This window comes from Meriones unguiculatus, chromosome X (genome assembly GCF_030254825.1).
Source record: "Meriones unguiculatus strain TT.TT164.6M chromosome X, Bangor_MerUng_6.1, whole genome shotgun sequence".
Taxonomy (NCBI): domain Eukaryota; kingdom Metazoa; phylum Chordata; class Mammalia; order Rodentia; family Muridae; genus Meriones; species Meriones unguiculatus.
The window spans coordinates 143,393,255-143,405,953 of NC_083369.1; the positions used below are offsets into that span (position 1 = coordinate 143,393,255).

The 12,699-nt window shown below is 39.9% G+C and overlaps 1 protein-coding gene across 1 annotated transcript in view; it reads left to right on the forward strand.

Moving 5' to 3' along the window:
- Phex (phosphate regulating endopeptidase X-linked) overlaps positions 1-12,699 on the forward strand; it is a 231,668-nt gene that overhangs the window by 1,175 nt on the left and 217,794 nt on the right. Inside the window, exons 2-3 of the mRNA XM_060374873.1 lie at positions 5,297-5,365; positions 11,710-11,871. Coding sequence (XP_060230856.1) covers positions 5,297-5,365; positions 11,710-11,871 — 231 coding nt within the window. The remainder of the gene's footprint in view (positions 1-5,296; positions 5,366-11,709; positions 11,872-12,699) is intronic.

The following is a 12,699-nucleotide window of genomic DNA, read 5'->3' on the forward strand; positions in this document are numbered from 1 at the left end:
GATCGAAGAAGTTACAAAGTGCAATTCACGAAAGATAAATCAATCCTTAAATGGGATTTTTCAGGTCTTTTCAAATCCTGTGATTTTGATGGATGCAAAATTGTTAACTTCACCTTTCTAATTGGTTTAAAAATGAATGTGAAAGAACGCAGAGGTTTTCCTTTTAAGATTTGAAAAGCATTGTGATTCAGTTATTTTAATAACTCCTGTGAGAATGATGTTCTTAGAGAGAATGTGGAGACAAGAACATATTTCTAGGGGGAAAAGATGGAATCTGTTAGAAAGGGATAGGGGATGCCCAAAATTTTAGAGTTTCCAAACCCCTTGACCATTTTCCTTAGTAAACTTTTTTTTTTTAATAACTTATAGTATTTCATTGGCTTGAAGGTCACCTAGAAACAAGCTCTATACTTAAGAGACTCTAGGTGTACTTTGAAGTGCAGCAGGCCTGGAAACATTCTTTGGCATATTCAGGATGCAGGAGGCCATGTTTATTTTGGCAAGAGAAAACCAGTAATTATCTTTTAAAAGAGTTAGGCTTGTGTGGTTGAGAACCCTGCTAAAACGAGCAAACCACCTTTCCATGTTTTCTGTGGCTGAAGATTTAGGAAATTAGATCAGTATATTGCTTTCTGGTGAAGCTAGACCTCCTACCCTGTGACTCAATTTGTGGTTCTTGAAAACTGTTGTGAGGTTTCTCCAAAGTTGGCTTTAGACGATCAAGTTACTGAAATTTAAAACTGAAGGAGAAATTTTATAGGCATGCCAAGAAACTACACATGACGTGGGAACTAAGAGGTTAGTTTTATGCATACTCCCAGACTTACAAATCCAAGTGGTCATCATGTAAATTGAAATATGTACTGTTTTCAGTGATGTTAATAGCATTTTGCAATCTTTTTCAATTCTATTTTTATGATCATTATAATTGGAGACCATAGTGTTCTAGAATTTGATTAGCTGGTAGTAAATATTTTTTTTTCTTATGAGAAAATGATTGTTTTACCCAGGCATGGTGGCACATGCCTGTAATCCCAGCACTCTGGCAAGCAGAGGCAGGATGATCTCTTTGAGTTTGAGGCCAGCCTGATCTACAAAGTGAGTTCAGCACAGCCAAGGCTACACAGAGAAACCCTGTCTCAAAAAAAAACAAAAACAAAACAAAAGAGATGATTTTTTTTTTTTCACACAAGCACTAAAGTTTTTAGGTAAACTTCCCTAAATCAAGCATCGTTATTATGGGAGAGGCCCGATTAAAAAGGTAACTTCCCAATATGTTTAGTAACCCGTCACTCACCTTGAGTCTTCTGAAGGAGGTCTAATGATGATTGATAACAAACTGGACAGCTAAGGGTGTGGCCTTATTCTATTTTTTTGCTGTTCTCGCATCAGCATCACTTGAGTGCTTGAGCTGCAATCCTAGGTCTAAAGATTCACAGTCTGCGTTTTCACAAGCCCCAATAATATTCAATTGCATGTGCAAGTTTGGGGAAACATTGCTTCGGAATGCATCTATCTGAGGGTCTATACAGGAATATCTATCTGTCTGTCGGTGAACAGGTTCTCGCTATGTATACCTGTCTGGCCTAGAAATCACTATATTGATTAAGCTGGCCTTGAATTTACTGTGATATTCCTGCCTTTGCCTCCCGATTGCTGGGATTATAGGCCTGTATGACAATATCTACTAGGAACATTTACATTTTTGTCAAATATTTCAGCACTATGCTTTAATCACCACCTTTCTTCATTGTCTGCCCCAGGCACACCCATTCTACATTTGCTTGCTAAATGCCTGCAAAGCAATGTTCTTCATGACAATACTTTAGTTAGGATCTTCCCTTGAAGGTGCTTCCTGGCTGACTTTGCAATATGTACTCTACCTGTCAAAGTTCAGTCATATGCCTGCAATGTCTAGCATCCCTCCTTACCTCTTTTTTTGTCTTTGTCTTTGTCTTCTACAGAAAGAATGGTTACCAGTGGTCTGAGTTGGTTTCAGAAAACCTAGGGGATTAATACCCATAACTAATTTATTTTCAAGTATCCTTTTCTTCCCTTTTCCTTCCTCCCCAAAATCTGTTTCTCAGATGTAGTGGTCTGCAATCTTTTCCTGTCAAGGCCAGATGATAGTAAATATTTTTGGCTCTACTGCCATACATTCCTTGATTCAGGGCTCTGTTTTATTGTAGCACTAAAGCATCCACAGACAAAATGTACACAAATGGGAGCCAGGAAGATATGCTTTCTGGATACTGAAGCTTCCCTTCCATATGCTTTTCATATATTATGAAATATTACCCTTTGTTACACTTCCCCTCAACTATCAAAACTACCAAGGCCTTTCACAGAAATAGAATTAGGCAATGGCCTGCATATAGATTGTGGGTTCCAGTGGGTACTTGGGTGCTGATGACTGCAGCTGTATGGTCTCTCTCATGCTTTCTGTTGTGTTGTGTGTGTGTGTGTGTGTGTGTGTGTGTGTGTGTGTTGGGGATGGAAATAAGGACTTTGTGCATGTGATGTAAGTGCTCTATCACTGAGCTATGTTACCAGCCTCACGATAATACTCTGGAACTGCGGGTGGGTCCAGAGTTGCACCTATGGGGTTTCTAAAATGAGAAGGTTGCATTGTGTGGGGCTTCTAAAATGAGAAGTCAACCTGCTGCTTCACTTTGTTTTTAAAGCTTCTTAACTGTAAAAAGGAATGTTAGAATTTTTATAGTAAAATATTTTTTTTTGTTTCATTTACTTATTTCTGTTTTCTTTATCTGAGCTTGTTACATGTCTGTGTCAATGATTATTTCTTGTTTTGGAGGACGTCTAGCTTCTCATGTAGCTAAGGCTGGTTTGGAATTTACCATGTAGTAAAATTTGCTCTCAAGTTCCTGATTGTTCTGCTTCTTCCCCCGAAGTTTTGAAAAAGAATAACATTTTAGCCATTTTATAAGATTTAAAAATGAAGCTACTGACAAGAGGGTGTTATCTACAATAATAAACTTCATATTTCCATTATAAAAATACTACCTGCTCATTAAAGAACATTTGGTAAACATGTAAAAATTAACTAAAAGGAAGCCCTCACCATGGTTCTACTGTTAAGGTACATTGAAATGCCCCATACTGATCTTTATTCTATCTCTGTATTTTTACCCAGTTTTTTTCTTGCAAAAAGAAATAAAAATACTCCTTTTATGTTATAAAACTTTTTTTGAAAATAGGCCTGAGTAGTTCTGTAGGCAGCTTTCTTGAATCTATAATGTAACACAGATAAAAAGGCTGCTTGGAGGATAGGAGCAGAGAAAAGAACAAAGACAAAGCAGGCTCCTCTTAGGATGTGGGTTCATAAATAATAAGACACGCCACACTGGCAGGTGATCTTCAGGTCTTTATCCTTAGCAAAAACAGAAGCACTCTTAGGCTTCCTGACTGTACTTCTCAGCCCCCTACACTTCCTGACTGTACTTCTCAGTCCCCATAGTCCATTTCTTCATGGCCATATTTTCAAAGATTCCTTGTTTTTGTTCACAGAGCACAGCAATAATGAATGCCTTATAATTTCTCCAGCTCTGGAGGAAAAACATGTATTTCAAAAAGGTTTTAATTTTAGGTTCACGTTTGCTAATGCTCAGAGCCTAACTGAAGTTCAAAAAGTAGTGCATTTTTCTATGCTTTTGTAAAAACACTCACATCCAGCCTGTGCCTGCACCCTCCATGCAGGCAAAGACAGCTATGAATGTGGCCCAATACAAAATCTTAACTTACTTAAAATATTATGAGATTCTTTTTTTTCTTTTTTCTTTTATTTTTATTAATTACAGTTTATTCACTTTGTATTACAGCTGTAGCCCCATCCCCAACCCCTCCCAATCCCATTTTCCCTCCCTCTTCTCCTATGGCCCCTCCCCCAGTACAACGATAGGGGAGGTCCACCTCCTCTTCCATCTGAGCCTAGTCTATCAGATCTCATCAGGACTGGCTTCTTTGTCTTCCCCTGTAGACTGGTAAGGCTGCTCCCCCCTCAGGTGGACATGATCAAAGGGCCAGCTCATGAGTTCATGTCAGAGACAGTCCGTGTTCCTATTACTAGGGAACCCTCTTGGACACTGAGCTGCCATGGGCTACTTGTGTGCAGGGTTCTAAGTTATCTCCATGCATGGTCCTTGTTTAGAGTATCAGTCTCAGAAAAGACCCCTGTGCCCAGAATTTTTGGTTCTGTTGCTCTCCTTGTGGAGCTCTTGTTCCCTCCAAGTCTTTTTTATCTCCCCCTTCTTTCATAAGATTCCCTGCACTCTGAAAAAAGGTTGGCTATGAATCTCAGGATATGTTTTGATACCCTGCTGGGTATAGTCTTTCAGAGGCCCTCTGTGATAGGCTCCTGTCCTGTTCCCTGTTTTCTCCCTCTTCTGATGTCCATCTGGTTTTCCTTTCTGAATGAAGGTTGAGAATCTTGCCATGGTCCTCCTTCTTGATTCGCTTCCTTAGGTGCATAGATTTTAGTATGATTATCCTATATTATATGTCTAATATCCACTTATAAGTGAGTATATACCATGTGTGTCCTTCTGCTTTTGGGATACCTCACTCAAGATGATCATTTCTAGATGCCACCATTTGCATGCAAATTTCATGATTTCCTTGTTTTTAATTGCCGAGTAGTAGTCCATTGTGCAAATGTACCACAATTTCTGTATCCATTCCTCAACTTTTTTTAAAGCTATTGTTTTGTGATTTCCTTGCATGATTCTCAAGCATGAAGACACTGTCATGTCAAAGGACTGGAAATTCCTAATAGGTGATATTGCCACTAGTTGGGAAGATTAAACATTGCTAAAAACTATTTCAGTTTTAGAGTAATTTGTGTGTGTGTGTGTGTGTGTCTGTGTGTGTATGTGTGTGTCTCCAAGGTACAGCCTGCTCAGTTTGTGAGAGGCTGTCTCTGTCATCCAAATCCAAAGCACACAAGATGGTTGTGCTCCACCTCCTGAATTTCTGAACAGAGAGATGTGGAGTGAAAACCTTCACTCTAGCAAGCTTTCAGGTACTGCTGTGGCTCTGGTGAGCAGACTCTTTACCCATTCAACCCACTCCTCCCCATATGAGAGGAATGAATTTCAGAATAAGCATGAGTCCTAGCAAGACTGTTTACATGTTTATCAAAGTGGTTCCTTGGTTTTGAACCAACTTGGTTTTTCACTACCATGTTAATACTGAGAAGCATGAATTGCTTATGTGCCCCAACGCATCTTACTCGGTGGTGGTCTGCTACAAATCCATTTATTTTGATCTGTTTTTTTAGTGAGTCAAGGTCTCCTAAGTTTCCAGTCTAAACAGGAGTACTGCCTGAAGCCAGAGTGCATAGAAGCCGGTAAGTCTGTTTTCTGCCCTGTGTCGTTATAATTTTAGTACCTTGGGGAGTGGAAGAGAAAACAGTTAGTATTTTTAGTATTCTGTTTACTTGAGGTTGACCAAATACAAAATACAATTTTGAGGACATTTCAGGTTTACTTTCAAGGTTTGGTATGAAGTAGTGGAGCTTGTTTTTTGTTTCTTTTCTTTTCTTTTTTGCAAAAGCTGAGCTGTTCTACCCTCATGATAAAGAATTCAGGAAAGGGCTTGAAAAGCAGTGTTCTTTCTTTAAAGGCAGAGACTGGAGATTGTGTGCATCCTATGGCTCCACTGAGGAAAGGTTCCTCCTTTATCTTAAGCAGACGTTATCATCTGGGTGTGGCATGCTTGATTCTAAACTGGGACCCTGTGGAAATCCTTGCCTCTGCTGGAATCCTCTTGTGTTCCTCTGTTCTGTACCACAAGCTGAGCTTCTTTGGAGGTGATAAGATCATGTATCAGTGAGGACACCAAGGCAAAGATTCATGCTTAAAGTTGCCCCAGTAGTGACACAGCTATTAAATTCTGCTTGCATTGCCATAATTCAGTCAGAGCCTACATTTGAAGAAGCTCAGTCCCTGCCTCCACCCCCTCCCTCCCATTCTTCAAGTGGGCAGAACCCTGGGCATTTTCAAAAGAGGAAGTCATAGAGCAATTAAATATGCAGGGTTTTCCTCTTGACTGGAATAGATTAATGAATTACGTCACCATATATTTATTATTCATGACAGGGATTTATGTCGAAGAACTAGTTAGGGGGAGAAAAACAAAATAAAACAAATACACACACAAAGGGGTCAGAAGATGTATCTCAGTTGGTATAGTAGTTGCCTATCATTCATGAAGCTCTGAGTTCAATCCTCAACACACATAAATTGGGCATGGTGATTGATACACGGCTGTAATCCCAGTATTCTGGAGGTAGAAGCAGGAGGAACAAAGAAGAGTTCAAGGCCAGCCTGGAGAGGCATGGAAAACCCCAGTCTCAAAACGATTTCTGTCTTCCTGGAGAGAACTTTACTTTGAGGAGAAACAGGCACAAAATCAGAAAGTAGGTTACAACCAGCAGGCCAGGTGAGAGCAGGCCTTGAGTTTGAGACGGAGGTTGCAGAAGAATTAGGAGCTTGGGAGGCTTGCTGAAGGCATTGTGGTAGTAGTGGGATTGAGATGTGTTGTGGATAAAGGCGGGAATTTAGGGTGATGCTTACAGGTTAAGCAGTGACATTGATTGAGATGGGAGAGACTTAGGTGAAAGAATTCAGGAACTTCTGGCTGTTGTGATACACACCTTTAATGTTAGCATTCAGGAGGCAGAGACAGATGGATTGCTGTGAGTTCAAGACCAGCCTGGCCTGTATAGTGAGTTCCAGGGCAGCCAGTGCTGCACAATGAGACACTGCCTCTCTCTCACACATACAAAGGTCAACTTGCACTATCAGTTCATGCTTCTCAGTATTAACATGGTAGACAAAAGCTAAGTTGGCTCAAAACCAAGACAACACTTTGATGAATATGTCAATAGACGTGCTAGAACTCATGGTTGCTCTGAACTTTATTCCTCTCATATTGTGAGGAGTGGATTAAGTGAATAGAACTGGACCAGTGTTCAGGAGAGTCTGGGCACCAGGACCACAGTAGCACCTTCAGGTTGTTATGTTAAGTCCCCTTCTTGCCCCGTTCTTGAGTGATCAATTTTTTTTTCCTCAAAAAAGCAATGTGCTGAATGACTCAAACTTGCCATTTCTGAAAATTTCATAAGATTTCTATGAAGTTGATGCCCGTAGATGAGAGAATGGAGGCTTCTCAAAGCAAACCACTGCTGGGTCACATCGTGAGTTAGGGGCAGAACTAGCTTTCAAGTCCCTGACTGTCTCCCCTCCTTCATTTCCTTTGTGCCAAGCCAAGTATCCCTGTGCACAGAGAACTCTGCTTTTTTGTGTGACACTGGATTCACTTGAGGGTCTAGTGAGTAGACAGTCCTTCCAGCTACTTAGTATTGTTCCTGGAAAGGTGATGTGTTTTTCCCCTTCGGATTCTTGTAGAATTCCCATGCTCTTTTCTTTTCCAAACTTGAGCAGTTGGCCTGGAGGCTTAGCAAAGGGAGATAGTATTTCATGAAGCAAGGTGAGGGACCAGGTTTTACAATCAGATGGCAGGTTTTAAATTTCATGTCACTTGGTAGTTTAGCTGTGATAGAGTTCTTGCAGGTGTGAGAAGTTAAAATATTCTAACCGTAAGTGTTCAATTTTAGTTTAGACAACTTGAGGGATGGAAGGCCACTTCGTGAATTTTATTTATTACAAATCATAATAACGCGAGTAAAAATGGACAGGGTGATGTTTTGTGATGTTACCTTCTGCCACCTAGTGTGTTTTGCCTAGCTGTTCTGTTTTTAATTTTCACATTAGTAAATAGCTTCCTGATGTTAGGAAAACACTGACTTTTCTGTTTCTATAGTGCAGACTCACCAAGGCCTCATCCTTCTTTAATGAAATACAAGCTTCACTATGCTCAGGGAACTGTGTAATAACTATTGAGTCCACATGGTCTAAGAATTGGTGCCAAGCTTGGCTTTATGCAAGAGCTTATGTTCCGGTCACAAAGGCCACATGGGCAGAGGTGCTGGTGGTAAAAGTCCCAGAGATGCACATGCCTGATCAACTTCTTTTTCTTTTCTGAGCAAGTGACAGTCATTTCTGAGAGCCTTCTTTCTACAACTTTCTGCTTTTTACTTTTCTCCATGATCTCATGTATTAGCTCATTTTTGACAATGAAAACTATAGAAAGACTACAGAGAACCAATGAATGGGTTTATTAATGATAATGAGTAAGTATAGAGAGGCTGATGGATTTGGAACATACACAACCAAGACACTTCTAGACCACATGATCTGTGTTAAATACATGATCATCTTGAGCTGCAGTTTTATTACCTATGAAATGGGACTAGATTTATAAACTTTCATAAGATTGTGAGAGTCAAAGAAAATAAAAACAGTAATAGTATCCCTGCATCCAAACCCCCAGCCCCTGAAAACAGTGTAATATCCACTTTGTAACAGTTTATTTGGTAAAACTGTGTATATAAGCATAAGTAACTAATGTGAAGCAATTTTAGATATCATTTCTTCCACTTCTGATGGTATGTTTATTTCCTTGTAGGAATATTAATGTGCTTGCTTCAGTGGTACCAAAACAGCCATTGTTGAACTGTTATATCACCCATGGCTATACATGGCTGTATTTCTTTTGCATAACTTGAAAATCTGCAAGCTCTGGAAATCTAGCATCAATTTTAGATAACTGGTTATGGAATTTTATTACCAACTGCTTATGTGAATCGTTCTGGGCTTTGCTAACTATGTATGTACAAACTCAATTGAGAAATGCCTCCTTCAGATGGCCTGTAGGCAAGTCTGCAGGAGCATTTTCTTGATTAAGGATTGATGTGGGAGGCTCTGACCCACTGTATGCAGTACTATCCCTGGGCAGGTTTAAGGTGGATTAACATGAGTCTCTGTTTCAGTTCCTGCCTTGTCATTTTCTGATGATGGCCTGTGTAAACCAAATAAAGACTTTTTTTCTGAAAGTTGTTTTTGGTCAAGGTGTTTTACCATAGCTATTAATTTAATTCATTAATTTAGCTATTGCATAGTGCTTCTCTCATTCCAACCCAAACAGCCTCTTTCTAGAGTTTGTGAAAAGGCTTTATTGCTCAAAAAGAACATGGCATATAGTTCTGACTACAGAGGAAATGTGAGTGACTTGAATATTTCATAGAAATATTAATAAGTCAGGCTGTATAAAACTCTCCTTTGAGCCCTGATTGGAGCTAACACCTGTACCATATAGACTAGTGGAAGCCTGTTCAACGGTTAACCTCATGGGCCACACTTGAGAACGTGGCAGCTTTTGCTTTCACAGCTTTCCCTCGCAATCATATTTCTTTTTATTAAAACTAGATGCTAAGTTTTCTCCATGGAGCTGAGTAGGGGAATGAAGTTTTGGTGTCTTGACAACTATGGTCCCTTGGAATTTGAAGTCACAAATCTGAAGTTCCCCACAGAAAGGGCAGCCCTGCTCCTAACTGTGAATGCTGAATGATTAGTTGCAAGGCATGGGGAAAGGTTTTCTCCCTCCATGGGCTTCTTTCCAAATTCAGTGTGAGTGAAGTATTCTTTCAGTTTTCGATCAGGGTCTAGGTCAGAGCTGAGTTTGCAGTTTTTCTCAGTACCAGTGAGAAAACCCAAGGAGTTGGGGAAGAGAGTCCTTTAAGAGTTGGGGGCAGGGAGATTTGGGGAAGGAAGCAAGAAAGCAATGAGCTTATGTGAGTCAAAGTGCACATGAAGGCTCCCCTGTGAGACTGTAAATATTATGTGGGACTGAGATGTGTGTGATCCATGTCCTTGAGGTGTTACATAGCAGATTCCATCTGTGGCTGAACAGACTGACTATAAATATAAGCCAGAAGTAAGTTTGTTTTGTTTCCCCTAGCACTTTTGAATATTAAATCATAATGATAAAATAACAGCAGTAAGCAAAAGTGTAGTTAGAGACAATGGAATTAGTTCTGGGGAGGAAAGACAAAAAAATTAAACCAACCTGAAGTTTATCATAATTCAAGTTTTATTTTCTTTTGTTTATTTTAAAGATAGTGGTTGAAAATGGTGAGGATTTTGAAATCCTATAGAAATTTTGTGCTGGGCATGGTGGCTCATGCCTGTAATGCTAGCACTGAGGAGGCAGAGGCAGAAGAATCAGCATGATTTATAGGTCAGCCTGGCCTATATATTGAGTTCTAGGCCAGCTAGAATTAAAGAGTGAGGCAATGTCTCCCCCACTAAAAATACAAAAATGAAATAGAATATTGGAGTTTTTGTGTATTCATTTCAATGACTCCCAAACAGTGGTTTGACTTTTCTATAAGATGCTTAGGGAGAGAAACACCTAACCTTATTTTTTAACCTGGAGGAACTGCCCACATAACCAAAACATACATCTCTAAATTTACTAGATTGCTCTGGGGTGGAAGATTCATTCTAATTTAGCTGAAAACTCACTGGATTTTCATAATTTCAAATAGAAATGTATTCTGGCATTAATTAAGGTATGAAAATTGCCTAGAGTGTCTTCCTTCCAATGTCATTAAAGTATTGACTGTGTTTTTAAAAATTATGCGTATAAAATGATACGCTCAGGATGCGAGGCTAAGCACTGCACTCAGGGTCAGCCGCTTTGGACCCAGAGAAGAGCATGTCTGATTGCATGCGGGTTGATGCCCCAGGTCCCGCCTCTGAGAAAAAGGTATCGGACGGGTCTGATGCTCTTTGGGTGGATGACACCTAAATGAACATCTGTACAAAATCCCAATTTATTTCTAATATCAGAGATCAGACCTCTACTCTTGCCTGATGCGTCTAAAACAAAAAGGGGGAACTGTAGAGAGCTGCGGAATGCTATGCCTTAAAGATGGAGCTGGTTTCCGCCTTCCACCTTCCCGATGGTGAGTGCTCTCTGTCACGAACAACTCCACATTTGGCTAAGGCCGAGGATCTGGCTTGCTTCCATGTAGGTGGACCTATCTGCATTGCCCCCGTGGCACGCCTGGGTTGGCTACCCAGAGGCTATTTAAGCTGTGGGCTGGCTTTCCCCGGGGTCCGAGGATTGTTCAATGTTCCTGAATAAACTGCATTGAAAAAAAAAATCAGTTGGTGCAAATCTTTGCAGCCAGAAATTGTGTTCCCCTACCAAGGAACATGGGAGTGGGAGGAGAGATGGCTCAGAGCCAGAATGGGGTGTGTTCAAACCCCGGAAATTTCATCCTGAGATAGGCAAGACTAGGACTGCCCTCCCCCTGCCCCAGGCCTGCATGGCCTGACTAATTTAGCCCTATGCCCCACCCTTGTCCTTCTGAGGAGGTCAAATAGCCAGGTTAAACTTCCTTTTTCCTTATATGGTCATGTCTGGCAGCACCTGGGATCCTTCCTCATGCAAGTAAGGCATTCCAACCACCCTGGCCCTGGCCAATGATGTACACTCATCCCTATAGCCCTTACTCACTCACCAGAAGTTTAAGTGGCCTCTGTTTCCCCAATTAAACAAGCTGCCTTACTAAAGTTGTCTCCAGAAAAAACCTAACATTTTCCTATATACTTTGAAGACAGTCGTTTTTATATGAAGTTCATTCAGAGAGACACTTTGGGGATAAACGTTGAGGTCAAGGCTTGGAAACTGGTTGATATGAAATTTTTTGTTTAATTTGGAGAAGAACAGTACACAACATCTAGTACTAGTTATTAATCCTGTGATTTTCTTTTTAAATAGCTGCTGCCATCATGAGCAAAGTAAATCTTTCTGTGGATCCTTGTGAAAATTTCTTCCGGTTTGCTTGTGATGGCTGGATAAGCAATAACCCAATTCCTGAAGACATGCCAAGCTATGGGGTTTATCCTTGGCTGAGACACAATGTTGATCTCAAGTTGAAGGGTAAGTTTCTACTAGAGTTTGGTGGTACTCCTTCCCAAGTAAAATAGTTCAGTATTTTAATTTAGACTGTCCACTTTTGAAACTATACTAAGTTCTTCTCCAAAGTTTGTTTTAGTAGAAAATAGAAAGTTTTCTAAATTTCAGTTTCTCTGATTTCCTTAAATGTAAGCCCATTCTAGGTTGTTATTATTTTGCTTGATAATGCAATGGCAAATTCTATTGCAGAAAGTTAAATAACACTTAATAGAATGTAGGGGCACAGAGGTAGTTAATGACCAGCTGCTATATCAAGAAATGTATTTGTCTACTATGTTCAAGGTAAGCCTCATTTCTTTCTTACTGTGTCCTGGATTTTCATGGATTATAGAATGTATTTAACACCTCATTGTCTTTTGACATCATTTTGAGAACTCTTGATGATCGATTGTTGTCATAATTTTCCTGTTAACTTTTAAGTTAGCTTTCCTGACACTCACCTTTCTCCCATGACCTCTGGAGCAACAAAAAATTCACACACACTTACTCACAGGTGCACACAGACACTCTCATGTGTGCTTGTGTAACCCTGCCAAAAGTTGGAAACGCTTGTTGCTGTACAAGACTGTGTTTGCATTGAGTCTAATTTTTATGTTAAGCTGTTGGAGCAAACTTTTCCAGGAGGTAAGTAGAAAGATTTCAAAACTAGATAAGGTAACTACAGCTGGAATACAAAGTTAATAAACTGTAACAAAAATAAAAAAAATAATTAAAAAAAGAATGCCTCTGCCAAACAGAAAAAAAGAAGATAAAAATCCCAGTTTTTCTTCTTTTTGACAGCTGTGTGAGTTA